The sequence below is a fragment of the Calliopsis andreniformis genome, chromosome 2 (genome assembly GCF_051401765.1).
Source record: "Calliopsis andreniformis isolate RMS-2024a chromosome 2, iyCalAndr_principal, whole genome shotgun sequence".
Classification (NCBI taxonomy): domain Eukaryota; kingdom Metazoa; phylum Arthropoda; class Insecta; order Hymenoptera; family Andrenidae; genus Calliopsis; species Calliopsis andreniformis.
In genome coordinates, this window is record NC_135063.1 from 16542519 (window position 1) to 16558135 (window position 15617).

Below are 15617 nucleotides of genomic sequence, written 5' to 3' on the forward strand. Positions count from 1 at the left end.
GTTATGTTGATTTACAAAATTTCTTGTATGATACAGTTCTGTCTTTATTCACATATCTGTAACTTATGAATGTAAATATCCGATGTACAAAAGATATAGCTATTTACATATTCTAAAGAATCTCACATTTTTCTCTCGATAAACTGCGCAACTCGATTTTTCATACGAAAGACATTTATCATTGTGGTTAAGAAAAAGTGACACACAAAAGAATTTGTTTATTTTGGGCGTAACACGCGTTTCACCTAACTTAATTATTCCATCGCACTTTCTTCCACGAAGCGCGATAAATGCAGCGATAGCTTTTTGGCAAACAGTCTTTACAAATTTTCCCTCCCAGTGTTTATATTAAAAGCAAATCAGTCTTTCGTGGTAATTCGTTTATACTGTTCTATTTGCACTAAACACAACACGAATTGACTGTAGAAAACTTATCCCCCTAAATCTCACTCGGTAACGTTCTCCTTCGTGCTTTCCTCATATGCGTTTTTCCAGTTTTAATTTAAGTAACGTAAACGTGCAAATGTTCAGTACAGTGTAAGCCAGAATCAGAATGACCATGCAGAACCAGTAATCGGCTTTTTTCATATCCACAGCGCTCAATACCGTTTCTGGTATGGCAAAATGACAATAAACGTCTGAGCAGGAGAGCTTTGGACGGTTGTAACTGAAATCAATGACGGTAGATGATAATATTAATTTTCTAATATCTCAAAAACATAGACATTGGTCGAGGTGAGGTTATAGGAGTACCTACCCATACATGGCGACCATTACACCCTCAAAACCGTATTTGAGAAATGATAAATGGAAGACCCACCGTAAATAGGGATGCACGTCTCTGAACTGAACGAAAAATCCACTGAACATTAAGAATGGAAGAATTGTAAGTGGCCCAAAGAGCATACCATTCTGAAATCAAGAAAAATAATTCTGTAATGTATTTTAATCATGTAATTCTGTAAATAAATATTTCTGTACGAGTTCCACGAACCTGCAGTTTCATTGTCGTTCCCACTAAGAGGCCAATCATTTGAGCGACCATACTAATTGCGAAAGACATCAACATGTACAGACAGAATCGTCGAAATTCCAATAGTTGGCCAGTCATATAATATACTACAAGAGTGTATAAGAATATGGCCACAAATTGAATAGGTATGTCGGTCAATTTTTTGGCAAGATAATAAGAACGTAAATTATACCAACGATTGAAATACTCTCGAGTAATTATTGGCAGCTCCGAGGGAACTGTAAATAATAGTGATATATCAAATGGCGAAATATTATAAAATCATAATGTAAAACAATTGCTTGTGATAGACTTACATGTTGTTACTGCCACACTGAATGCATTAAACATGAGAAACATGATGTTAAAGAAGAGAAGATTGAAATTGTCCAATACATATACTGCATCTTCACCAATTCTGAAGTAAATAGTCCCAACCAAGAAGGCAATTAAGAAGTGCATAACAAGCCTTGTGAAAGTCAATATCTTTATAAAACAAATAAGAAAATGTTATAAATAAATTAGTATGAGAAAAATGCAGAATTTCGTCGCAAGTTATTGAACACACTAATGATTATCATCTTGCAACGCGAACGTCGTATATCTTCGTGCTACATAATCTCACGTAAACGGAGTTGACGTTAGTATTATTATACATTATACATCCTCGTATCAAATATACCTACACGCAACTAACTCGTCATCTCTATTTTTATATGCGAGCTACTCACGCATAAACATATTAAGTATAAGTAGAATAAAAGAAACGATCAATTATTGCAATCGATTTGATTCGCATCTCAATTGAATAAATTTAACGACGAGTATTAGTAAGTCCTTTACAATAAAATATAAGTGTGTGCCAAATAAGGTGTTACAAGTTGTTTTCTTAGAATCCAATGCAGATATTGACATAATTCTTTTTTTAAGTTCAATACGACAGAAGGGCGAAACTTTTAGCGCGCAACAAATTTTTTTGTAACACTTTATTTGCAACACCCTGTATATGAAATAAAATTTTTCAATATACCTTGTCCCGTAAGAGTACAATTGCATTTTTTTTTAGAAGAACGTGCATCTGTGTCCAAAAGCTAGTAGCGCAGTTAACTGTTTTACTCCTGTTACGCCTGATAGGAGCTATTTCTATTGGAGACCGTTGCCGAAGCGCTTGGAACGATGCTGTTACATTCAATGCGATAACTTCCTCCTGACCATGGATGGTGGTTACGTTGCTGGTTGACCTCCAACTACTATTTTTTCCACTCTCGATGGCGTCTACCAATTCTTGTACGTGTAGACCGTAGTCACCGTTACAGATTTCCATCACTGCAAAAGTAAGAAATTTTTCTTTTGTATTATTCTATCCAAAAATACTACTACACAATAGAATATCCATTTTATGTATCCAACATTTAGATCCGCTTTATTTCTTCCTAATCGATTTATTTGATTAAACTCAACGATTTCTATTTACTTACTGTAATCAGCTGGATTATAATGCGTTGGACACTGCAGACCGATACTGCTCAAATAAGGAACCAAATTCTGCGTGCTGCCACTGTAAACACAGTTTCCGTCCGCGACTACATAAAGATGATCTATCATGTTCAAGAGAGAAGCACTAGGTTGATGAACCGACAGTATCACTGTCTTTCCTGACCTCGCCAACTGTTTCAGCAACGTGATACAGTACTTTGAGGTGACGCTGTCTAATCCGCTGTAAGGTATCATTTTAAAATATTCAATAACTGGTAAATATGCCTTCATGAATTAGTCGTTAGAAACTTTTTTTAAAGGAAGTAGAAAGTGTTTAATGTTATAGAGTTACTGATAAGAGTCAACAATGTATTCTATTGCATGCTAAAGTTTCATCAAACACACGATCATATTCCACGCTACTCGACGTTGAAATGAAACAGGTGTAACAGAAAATGAAATTATAAAGAATAAGTGTTCTTAACGTTTTGAATCTTGGAACACCATGAAGAAATACAATTTATTGAGAAGGTACCTAGTGGGTTCGTCAAGGAAGATAATTGGGGGACTGTTGATCAGTTCTAAGGCAATGGCCAGTCTTTTCCTTTCCCCACCGCTGAGTTGTCCTGTGCGCGTATGACGACACATGTCTAAGCTCATTGTAACCAAAATCTGATCAATCTGGAAACAATACATTACCATTACATATTTATTCACACAATTGAAATATTAATCGATCGATAGTTAATTAAAAAGGCCACACACTTTTTGTTTCTTTAGTTGATGACTCGCAGTGAGCTTGAGATTAGCAGCGATGTTCATAGCTTCCTGAACTGTTAATAACGGCTGTAAATTGTCGTTTTGCATTATATATGCTGATAAATTTCTGAATTCTCCGAGATTCCTGATTCTGGAGTTGACCATTATGTTCCCGGTTACGCCATTCGTTCTGAAAATGATTACAATTACATGAATCTGCAGTCTAATTATAACTATATAAAAATCTTCTAATATAAGATCTGCATCTCGAAGGATTCACTGTATAACAGTTCGTTTATGTAATGTATCTCTGACTTTGAAGCTACGCTAGTGTACAACTAATCAAAAACCATAAAGGAGTAATTTAGGAAACGAACGCAAATGTTTATAAACATTTCAGCAAATTCTTAGTCTTTGCAAAGACTATCGTCTTTGTAAGACTATTCTTAGTCTTTGCAAAGAAAATGTAACGCACTGTTTCAATGATGCGGAACAAAGTTCACATCGGTAGCTAAACTTGCAATTTCCTGATAATTGAAGGAAAAAAAAAAAAAAAAAAAAAAGAAAAAATCGGTATATCTACTATCTTTGAAAAAATGTGATGTTGCTGCGTAAGATGCAATTCCAGCATCATCAAATGAATTTTTAAAACAGTCTTTTCCTTATCAATTTGCATCAAATGAAAAACAAAGAAAAAGAAAAATGAGAAGCTGTTTGCAATAAGAGTACAATATTTCCTATGCACTATATTAACAATAAGTTAATATAAACTTTATCTTTGTCTCTCAAACAAGTCAATTCTTTGTATCCCTTCACTAATTAAAAATCGAATATTTACGGATAAAAGAGCAGCGTTTTTCATGACTGCAACCGGAGGAGTCGCAAAACAGCGTTTATCGCTCCTCTTCAGTCTAAAAAAGGTCTCTTTGGTCATGTGACCTTATCGGCGATAACCGTACGCTCCTTAAGTGAACGACACGCATCTAAAGAATAAGAACATATAGAACGGAAAATTGAGCTGCAAAATGCATCGAGATGCTTCTCCTCTGAGTTCTAATCGAACTTTTCTTAACATCGTTCGTTGATAAGGGTGTCTGCGCTTGCCCTCCAATAAATAAACGGAAACGAATAAGTTGCTTCGGGTCAACGATGTCCAATCATGATTAGTCGTTGATTTAATTCCCTCTTGCCGAACTCTCTCGCGGGACATCCTCTATTGCATTACTGTGAATTAACGGGTAAATATGTGATTATTGGACGACCGAATTACTACAATGAAATAATGGAATGTAATAACCAAGCGCGTTGCGCTAATGTAAGGCTATAAATATTTCGCAGGAGAGACAAGAGATAGAAGACACAAATAATGTGTTCTTCATCCGCGACATTGTCACAGATGAATGCTTACGCAACGAGATGATTTGTGTTAGAAGCGATTCACTGGTCCGCGAAATTTTATGCTTCGTATCCCCCTTTGTAGTTTTCAGTCCCTTGAGAATCCTCACAAGATATTTTTTTTACTTGGAGAATTTTCAGTCACAAAGAGTGCAAAGTTTTGAATTTTGAAAACTCTGAACTTTTTTAGATTTTGTGAAGTTTAGATTTTCAACGTTTCAAGAAACCCATCCCTAATATAAAATAACAGTAACCTCACCATCAGAATTTCTAGTGAAATTAACTATTATTTTATTTGAATGAATTACCTTAAATAATCTATTTAAAACTGCATACCCTGTATATTGTCATGTGACCAAAAGATTCCCTTTTTACCGACATTTTATCATGCCTCATCCCACCACAGTAGAAACACGATAGACCAATCATTCATGTTATTAGCAATGCATTTGCATCAGAACATACGAAACAAACCATTTGTTAAAGAACTAGACTTTTGCACTTTTGGATCGATTTTTTGTGAGTACACCGTATAAACGATAACCGTGGGAGATTTACTAACCTGTAGCCAGCCAATACATCCATCAGTGTAGACTTTCCGGCACCCGAGAGGCCCATGATCGCCGTAAGTTCACCAGCCCTGAATTCGCCGCTCAGATTCTTCAATAGTTCTGTCTTTTCTGAAACAGTCATTTAAGAAACACTTTCTATAAAAACGTGTTACGCAAATGATATCACGCTGAAGTGTGAGAAAGACTAAAAGGAAGAGTAGAGTATTTATTGAGCTGTCTGGTCGAAGTCGTATAAGGCGATACGATGCTCTTTTTTAATGGCAGCATTCGGAGGAATTTCGCTTTTAGATTTAGTTCTTTGAATGATATTTTCAAATTTAGGCAAAATTACAAGAAATGAAAATAACATTAGTCTTTTAATGAAGAAAAGTGGCAAAAAAGAAGACACGGGATAGAAGAAGAAAAAGGTAAAAACAGTAGGAAGTGGGAGTGAAACAAATGAAGAAAAATCTGGAGGGAAAAATGTTGCTATTAATTTCAGTAATGATACCACTAACGGAGTACAGGAATATCTGATCTATCATTCTGAATTTCATAGCAATCAAGAGCTAAATCGTATTATAGTAAAATCGCGTGAAATTAAAATGCAAGGATCATCACGCAAATTACGCAACTGCTGCATCCAATTATTAAGTGACGAGCTGCTAATGAGGGTTCGTGATAATTTGTGTTCCCTCAACCAGTTACCTCGTTCTATTTCCATATGATCGTGCTTCGCTCTTGAAGAACATACAAATATTTTGTTTCATACTGAACTTGAGAAATAGACAATTTATTTACTATTCATTTCTAAACAGTTAAAAAACTTCCAAATTAAGTTTTAAAAAACTATACCCCCCCCCCCCCCCCCCCCCCCCCAAATTAAATATAATAGCCTAGGATGGTAAAAATTGAAATCCATTCCTGCCTACACATAGACCATGGTTACACTCACACAACTACATGGAAGAATAAGGGAGATGAAGATAAGAGCTGCTCCCTTATTATTGATCGCGACACAACAAGCGTCTCATTGAGTTTGTCACAGACCATGCACAGCTCGCTCTATTATATTTTTAAGGGGTTACTAACCATGTTTATTCTCTCGCATTCACTCCAGCGGTTCAGGGTTAATAAACTCATAAGAGGACCAGCGACACGCGCGCGCGCGGGCGCGCGTTCTACTCGCACGCCCGAGCAGACGATCGTGGACGCAGTCTATTTATACCCTACGAAACGAATTCTCGAGCATTTTCAAACTCAACAATCGTCGATGCTTATCGTATGTTGCTCGAATAACCAATTAATTGTACTCGAATTAATTGTACATTAAGTGTACTCGAAATCGAACGATATTCTCTATGCAATATCAGAATCTGAAATACTTGTAACTAATACGATATTGTATGATTAAAATATTGCAAATTCTGTACTACAAATAGAATGATTCCATGGTGAATCTAAAAGAGAGCAATTGAAATAAAAAAATGAAGGAACAGTTTGAATATCTTCTGAGAAATTATCATTTGACGAGTCGAAGTACTTGACCCTGTATTCGAAACGCGTATGTCAGAAAACAGTGATAATGAGTAAAATGAGTGAAATGCATCGTCGGGAAGTCCATTTGGTATTGATGGGTTCAACGTTTGTCATGCGGATCCGAGGCGCACGCTTCAATCGCCGGACAACCTGCTCATTATTCCACTCAATTGTAAACTGTCCTTTACACTATAATTACTAACGAAACGACTCATACATGTAGATAAACCTAATTGAAATTAATGTTCCGCTTGTGTCGTCGCGAGATAGCATCGCATATTTGGGTTTTCTAAGGCCGATGTTTGGAAATCATGTTGAAAGATGTGATCCAGATTTTCGATTATTCTACTAACGAAAGTTTAACTTTATAATAACGCTTTGATTGTTTGTGTTACTTAATGTCTATTATTTTCCTTTGGTTTACTGCCAAGATTATAAGGTTTAACCCGTGAAGACTTACTCCACTGAGGTTCAGCGCAGACATGATCCCTACTTTCGTGATTTAGCTCGCTCCTTCATATACACATTCACGTGACCATACCATGGTCACGGGTGCGTCTTCCGGCTGCACACATTCTATAATCTATGTGTGTATGATGTATAATGTAATACGATCCTTTACTTTCTTCGTACCACCACTCTACCGTCTCTGCCCTCTTCTCTTCTCTGCCTTAGTAAAACGTCTCTTTTATACATTTTCTTTTTCTTTTATACACTTCTTCCCAATCTCGCAATTTTCACAATACTCACTATTCACTATTTTTTACTACAGTTGAACCTATTTATGTATCATATGTTTAGGTATTATTTTATCTCTATAATTTGAGCTCAGAGAAGCCTAACCCCTGCAAGTTGAAGATTAGTTCCGTAAGTCAATGTTTTGTCACTGTAGTCTTTAAAACTGCAAATAATAGGTACACAAAATAAAATTATAGATTCCATTCAACAGCAACGTCTAAAGAGGCTAGATCTATCAAACGTAAACTAATACATATTTATTGTTAGTTTAATTCAGCTTGCTATTATATTTATAGAATAATGTACACGTACAAGAGTACAATAAATAGTACACCTCTAAATATTGAATCTGTTTTTCCTTAAACTTCTACAATCTGAAAAAAAATAATCATTCTACAAAGCCCCTTAAATTGTTGTCTGTTGAACCTCCACAAACCGAAGTCTTCAGCTTCCCCTTTGAAATTCGATTTATCGATGATCGGCTGTGTTACTAAAATGAGTTTGAATTTTTTCCGAGTGCATGTGCACCGAAGTGCATACAGGTTTAGATGCTTGAAGGTAACGGGGTAAAGAGAATGCTTGTAGTCATACCGCGACTCTGCCAACGGTAAACGAGAAGCGTTCACCTTGCCCCTTCGTACCCCCAAACACAAAAACCTGTACCTTGGTGCACGTGCACTCGGCTGCAGCTCAAGGTCAATATTTTTCAAAACAAAGTATGATATCAACCATTTTTCCGCTTCTAGGACACCCTATATATAGGGTCTTTGCTATTCTTTGCTATTTTCTACTTTTCCTAAGAATAAGATAAAGGTTATATTTCATAAGGGACAAAAGAATGTTTAAAATGCAAGTAAATATTACAAAACAAAATTATGAAGTACTTAAAATATTCTACAATGAAAAAAAGTGTTATCTCGGAAAGGAAAAATTTCTTGGTCTATAGTTTACATAACCTTTTTTCACCCGTACGAAAAATAGAATACGTTATCAAAGTGGGATCACCTATTTCCAAGTCACCTCATACAGTTCTACCATTGTATGTACATTAATATTCATTATAACATAGTGCGTTTCTTACAAGCTTGTCGATTTTAATGACCGCAGAAATTTGCATAATACTAAAACGATCACAGTTGTGATGCATTTCAGTTGTAAAACAACGAGTATTAAATTACTAAATATCGTTTGTGAACGTCAATACAGTTTCACTCAGGTAAAATTGTTTTATCTTACTATTTCTAAAAAAAGCAGATAGTATTTTCTGTTTTAATTAATCTTACCTCTGGCAAACACCCACGTTCGCATACTGTAGGAGATATCCTCGAAGACTAGAAATATGGAATCATTAACGTCCGATGCGTCTTCTACTTTTTTTGTGCTGGTCGGTGTGCTTCCTGAACTGGTCATCGCGTTCCTCAATTGTTGCTGCATTTCGATGAGTACTTTCGTGCCCATTTTTTGTCTATCTTCTTCGTTCCCTTACATTCGAATATCCCATACAGTCCACTCACTTCGTTCCCTTAACGACCGTAGAGTTTATCAGCACTAAACACAACGAAATGCATATGAGAGCCTTGGTAAACGATAAGAGGAGAAATAACGAGAGAAAAAGTCTAGAAGAATAAGCCAGTATATCATACAAAGACGTTAACAGACTAAAGGTCTACACAACCATAAATTATCTGATTGTTACACGAAGTTTTTGATTCAAGTTTTACATTTCCCTCGCGAAATACTGCACTTTAATTGCAACTCGGTCGGTACAGATGCACTCTGTATTATTACTAGACTACTGATTACAACATAATTAGAAAAATATTACAACTTAGACTTATAGACAAAACCTAGAGAGATCGATCATTTTTCTCATTATTTAATCGCGACTTTACATCAGCGACTCAAGTTCTACACAAAATTCGAATACTCAATACGAACGTCATCATAACCAACTAATCAGCTAACCCTAAATAACGAAAAAGTCAATATAGCAACAAGAAGGAACTGACTACTGACCATTCAATAAGGTCGTCAAAATTTCCTATGCATGATTCGCGAAAACGAGAGAATGCAAAATGTTTCCCATGTGTTTAGTTTGTATTACTTCGAACTACTCTCAACAGCGTTGTATCGTATCTCTGGACTGTTCCTCTTATCGACCCTAATTCTAGCGCCATGAGACGCTTCCTGAAGATAGGGAGCAACGTACGAAATGTGTATACAATTTTCAAAACCTTGTACAGTCTGGATCAGAAGAAAAGAAGAAGGTCCCCTTCCACAACACTAACATGAAAAAACATAATTCAATAATGTAGATTTCTTTAAAAAAAAAAAAAAAATAAAAAAATAAAAAAGCTAGAAGAGTGTCTGAATACTAACAAAAATCACTATGTATACGTTCCTTTTCTTTTTCACTAACAATCACATATATGTACACCCAACAAACCAGATGACTTACTATTACAGCGATTAGAATTGAAGAAAACTGACATATCTCTCGGATCAAATGAAATGGCGATCGAAAATATTGATACAATATGTAACGATCGATACCAGACAGTCTAAGATGGCCAGAGAAAATACGAACGCTTTCCTTCATTCAAGAACCCGTTAAACACCGCTGCACTAATAGTTTTCGTGACAGTGTAACAATAAAAACACTATACGAACACTTTCGCGAATCTTCTCCTGCATGAAATCGTTGCAGATACACAGCACTTTGTAGCGTGTCTGATGCACAAACGCGACCAGCACGTAAAGGTCAGAATGGACAGGAGACAACCATAAATGCGAAAGCGGAGGTCGTCTTTAAACGGTTTGCAAGCGTTCACGCATGGAGGCGGGCCGCGGTACTGTCTCGTCTACGCACGAGACCAAGTCTCATATTTACTCCCTCCATCGTGGTTAACAACCATACACGTTGGAATGTAACGAGCTTTGTTAACGAAACTGAGTCATCGAAAGGGGCGACGAAATTTTCTGGATGACCCTAAAGTAAACAGTTCTAGAGATAAGATTAACGATTACTGTTTTTAGGGCCGAATTTTCGCATTTTCTTTTATATTCTTTTACTTTTCGTAAAAAGAAAGTACAAATTAGTTTTTTTCTTTTTTTCGTTATTCGAAAATAACGTCTTTTGAATTGTGTTACGAATTATGGAAAACATGTACAATATGTTCAGTTTGTTACAAAATAATGAACAGTCTGAACGGAAGAAAGCCCTAAAGTTGCGTATCGTATACAGCCCTGAGTCCCATTGTGCCAATTGGATCCACTACTTGGGGGTGTAAATAGTGATGGGTCCAATACTGGCCTAAGTTTCAAATCTAAAAGTCCTAGCGATTTGAATCTTCACAATATTCAATAAATTGGAACACGACCATCGCTAACTATAAGTTGTGATACGGCTATATTCCTTGGGACCACTATACATACTTCAACTATTATACGCTGGGTGTAGCCATGCGGTTTGCAAATTACTTTTACACCGAATAAGGTCACGAAAGTGAACCACGCAACAAAATGCAATATATTACACTATCTATATAAAAAAAATAGTACAAGAACAACTGTAGTTTCTGTAGCAGCTTGCGATAGAACACACATAATGCCCCCAGTTCCACTTTCGTTTCACTCATTCTATAATAAATGCCACTATTTGCAATCGAGTTTATCTTCGCTAAGTAACACTCATAGATGGCGCGTGGCGTTGTTCATCTTTGTTTCCGAGTCACACATCGTAAATGCATCCTCTTTAGCGAATCGAGTTCCGATTTCTAATGATTGCATTAGTTGAAGAGAGAGAGAAAGATACTTCTCTACTTATAAAGCTCTCGAGGTAAGGACAATGGAACGTTGCTGCAACAAGGCAACTCTAGATACCAAGTGTGCTTTGGAAGTTTTCGTATAAACTATAAACTTTGTCAGGATGTTCTATTAATAAAAATAATATATGCACACTGCTAGTTTGTTATTATACTACAGATGTTTACGCAATTTCATATTTTTTAAAATGTTGAAAAGAAAATAATACTATTTGTTTCACTCCCGAAATATCACATTAAAACTTGTACTTTATTTTAAATATTCTGTATATTGTTGCATATTACGTGTGTTCTATATTTCTTTGCAGATTACAATTTCCCTTGCACAAGTATCCCCAGTCTATTTATAATAGTATGTCTAAAGATGTGGTAACATATAACAAATATGTAAAACTTGTTTTCTCTAAATAATCTCAAGTGTCGCGACTATGCACTGAGTTATAACGAGGCAATGCTATACACGAACACTGTTATCACTTTCAAGCACTGAAACTTTGTTTCTATCAGTTCGAACGCAGTCAAAGTAGCACGTGTTGCGTGTCCACTTCGGTCCCACCGTTAGAAAATTTCATCGAAGAGAAGGGCTGTGATTGCCGTCACTAAACAACATATAGTCTATGCACTACTGTGAGACGAAGCAATTTCTCTCCGTACTTATCAAACAATTATTTATTGAATGCTATCGATTTGCAACATACTCGTTGATTAACTAAATCTGCGATAAACAACAGGTGTGCTCTTCGAAACATAAAAAACTGATTCGACGAACTTCTACGTGGCTTTATCTTCACGATTTTCTCTCTCAAATGTATTTATCTATATACATAATTCGCTCGTTATCTGTCATTCCACAGAACGTTACTGTATTCACCGTCAGTCGCGCAGAAAATATTGGGTTGATGCGTAAGTTCCCGTCATGCTTCGAAATTATTATGTTCTTTTATGACATTATGTGTTTCCTATACGTCTTATTGTTTTATTCATTAAATTACTGGTGGGGTTTTAGAGATCACAAATCATAAAGAGTCAAATTGAAGAGAAAAGTGTCGAGGATATTTCTGTGGTTGTAAGGCTAAAGGACCTATCTAATCAGACTTCCAAAAAATTCGAAGGCAAAAACATGTGACTTAGATTTTTTCTTAGATCTTAGAAGTTCGATAAAGATTATCTAAATACACTATACCATGGGAATTCCTGTCACCTTACTGATTTAATGAATCTAAACGTGGCACGTAGATGTCACAGAAACGCGATGCTACAAAATAACGTACATGTATATTTCCATGAGTGAATATCACCGTAACTTGACTTATGTATCAACCTAATAGATAGAATTTAGTGCTTTATCATTAAACTGTCTCCACTGAAGCAACAACGAGGAACATCTTCTTGCATCAAACACTAATTTATAGAAACAGTTTATCCACACTGAGGCAACATAATCCAAAGAATAATAAATGAAGTTTCGTTTGAAGACGACATTTCTCACACTCGCTTCAAAAGTGACACAAGTATGTTTCATGCATTTCCAATAATTGAGAGTGTTCAAATGCTTATGCACAGTACTGCACATGAAACAGGAAGAAGAAGTTCCTTGTTGACTCAGTAAAGACCTCGCTTTAGGGAGATTGTACCATATACATGGAAAGAATTGAAAACGGAGGACTATGCGCCTCAAAACGCGGCACGACAGTCTTGTACGCCGATACTGGCCGACACGGACTGACTGACTGAACTGACTGAACACTGAACCATTAGTGTCGCAGTGTCGCTGTATGCTTCTCTAGTTGAGCGGTTGAGCGGTTGAGCGTCCTTGTTCCGACACATGTTGAAAGTTAACTCGCGTCCGCGTATGCCGTCTGTAGGTTGTGCAGCACCAGTTGATATTCAATAAGCAACGTCGTTCGCGTCTGGCTGATTAATTTCGAGGAGTTGGATCGTGAACTCTCTATCTATAGCCTACACGCTCGCTTACGTTACTGGAATCCACGGGGTCAAATATTTTTCAAGTATATTGGTCTTTGAACTTTTGAAACACTTGACGTGTCAATACATGGATAGGGCCGCATTTCTTATGAGGCGCATTAGGCACAACTGGGCTTTTATTCATTTTAAATATTAATTCAATACGAAGAATACGATTGGTCACGGTGTATCAGACAAATCTCGTGTAAGAATTTTAGAGTAGCAAATAAGGATTGCGGAATGATAGATGCGAATGAAAATTGCTTGAAACGAAAGAATTGAGAGGATGTTTAAATTTATGCATCGATGCCATGTAGACTTTACACCGGTAGTTTCTTATTTGCGAGGTTACATTAAGACAATTATTTACGCTGAAAAAAAGGACAAGATAATGTAACACATGGAGCAGACAAACGTAGAAAATACTTATGCTTTTAGTATATCATTTTTATGAAACGATGGTTATTTATTTGTGTAGAATTATTTGTCATAAACTTGTAACATTATAATACCATGTGTATTCGAAGCTATTTTTTTCGATACCTGGATTAGCAATCGAAAACTTTATCAGTATGTACTCTGAATGAGATTGTAGTGGCTACAATGTTACTATACTGAATCTATGTACATGTGTAATACAAATGTGTAATGTGTATTAGATGTTATATATTGTTAGATTAAGCGTAGCTTATGAAAGTGTGCAATCGTATTCAAGCGCATCAAGTGCAAAGTGAATATACACACTTGCGGTAGAATTAAAGGAAACGTAATTTGAAAATATAATTGGCTTGAAATAATAAATAATGAGAGAATGTACCATCGCCATCTGACGGAGAAAAGAAGAATAAATGTATGAAATTTACATTATAAAAACGACTAAAAAGATTATTAACAATTCTTCTGTAAAAGTAAATGTCTATCTTCGTAGAAATTCTTAATCAACTCAGATAAATGGAAGTTGTTAAAAAAATATTTGAATTTTTTTAATATCAAAATATGTAATTTATTTCTTCGAATGAACAAGATAATAAATTCAATGAAGAATTTGAATTTCTATTCCATAGAGAACGATTTTAAATAATTGTAAATGACCTTGAATGACCTTGAAAAATCACGCATTATAGGTTAACGAACTTGTTTCAAAGTAGGTCAGACGTCTATGTACGAAGAAAGATGCCATTCCATTTAAGAAGATAAAGGTCACCTTGAAATGTTAGAGGTATCATTTAAATAAGATTTGTGTTCTTCATAGAAAGTTCCCTTCGGAAAAGATTACATTGTATATATAAAATTTTGTTTTAATAACGAATACGCAATCGAAAAATAATCGAGTAAACATAAAGTAGAATGGGAATGGGATACTTTGTTTTGTATACACATTGGATCCAGGACCGTATCTCCATGTACCAGAGGCCCTTTAAGTATTTCCAAACAAATGCTTAGAAAAGCACTAACCAAATAGTAATATTGTACAATATCTGACTAATTCAGACAAATGTTGACCAGATAAGTAGAGATAGAAACAGATAGTCGATAACCTTTCCACTAAGCACATTATAATAAGAATAATAATAATATTGAATAAATTTTTCAATTCATATCATTTCTCCCGCTCTAACTTCTTTCCTCCAATAAAATCAGTCACGATAAAGACCACAGTTCCCAAGAATAATCTTTCGAGCAACATTTTAACTGATAATATCGTCGAAACACGCAGTACGTGACAAAATGCAAAAATTCAAATTTGCCGCTTGGTGCGCATGCGCGGTTGCTCCAGCGTCTAAAGACTGATAAAGCGTCGAACGCCATCTTTATTGGTTTTACGCGACGCGCGGGGCGCAACGGTGAATGTGTCAAATTACAGAATCCAGCAGGATATTCAGATAAACATGGTGTTTATACAGGAAAGGTGATTTTCGCGTCTGTTTCCGGCGTAAGTAACGCAACGTGCCTGATGAACGGAACTGTGACAAGTTGCGCGACTTCGAACGCGGTGCTTTCTGTCGGTCAATATCAGTGCCAGAGAGATTCGCGTGCCAGCCGTCGTGTCCCATGGTGAAAACTCTTCTGCCGAAGCGAGCGTGCGATTGGAATCAATGCTAGCAACGATTTCTCCACTTTTGTGTCATGTTTCGTCTCAGTCCCCGCTAAGTCGTCAGGAGACGAATATAAGTTTATTTTAAGAGGGGACTCTTGACAATAGGCATCCATCCATTTTGTTTATGCACCTCCGGCACGTATCGTTCCAAAAACATCGCTACTCGCATTCATCCTCCTGTTTTTTGAATGTTGCTCACGAACACATAAGATCTTTATGGGTGCAGGCTTGATTCGCTCCGATTCGTTTAGTTTGCTCTT

General features: G+C 36.1%; 1 protein-coding gene across 10 annotated transcripts; it reads right to left on the minus strand.

Moving 5' to 3' along the window:
- Window positions 1-19: 19 nt before the first annotated feature.
- LOC143186947 (ATP-binding cassette subfamily G member 4) lies at window positions 20-13058 on the minus strand. 10 transcript variants are annotated; one of them, XM_076390891.1, is made up of 12 exons: window positions 12929-13058; window positions 8754-9018; window positions 5205-5322; window positions 3254-3437; window positions 3024-3169; window positions 2491-2729; window positions 2043-2338; window positions 1330-1498; window positions 1210-1251; window positions 995-1119; window positions 758-912; window positions 20-667 (listed from the first exon to the last, which is right to left on the minus strand). In XM_076390891.1, the coding sequence occupies exons 2-12, from the start codon at window positions 8926-8928 to the stop codon at window positions 478-480; spliced, it is 1839 nt and encodes a 612-aa protein (XP_076247006.1). In that variant the 5' UTR covers window positions 8929-9018; window positions 12929-13058; the 3' UTR covers window positions 20-477. The 10 variants fall into 10 exon arrangements, with proteins under 10 accessions (XP_076247006.1, XP_076246965.1, XP_076246953.1 ...); XM_076390850.1 differs by adding an exon at window positions 12119-12213 and having other exon boundaries at window positions 995-1251; window positions 12936-12980; XM_076390838.1 differs by having other exon boundaries at window positions 995-1251; window positions 12929-13057.
- Between the last annotated feature and the right edge of the window lie 2559 nt (window positions 13059-15617).

Excerpts from the sequence above, each read along its gene's own strand:
- LOC143186947 (XM_076390838.1), bottom strand. The coding sequence starts at position 8,928 with ATGGGCACGAAAGTACTCATCGAAATGCAGCAACAATTGAGGAACGCG. Across the intron at positions 3,438-5,204 it reads GATGTATTGGCTGGCTACAG|AACGAATGGCGTAACCGGGA; the intron begins GTTAGTAAATCT and ends AATCATTTTCAG. Across the intron at positions 913-994 it reads GAACGACAATGAAACTGCAG|AATGGTATGCTCTTTGGGCC; the intron begins GTTCGTGGAACT and ends TCTTGATTTCAG.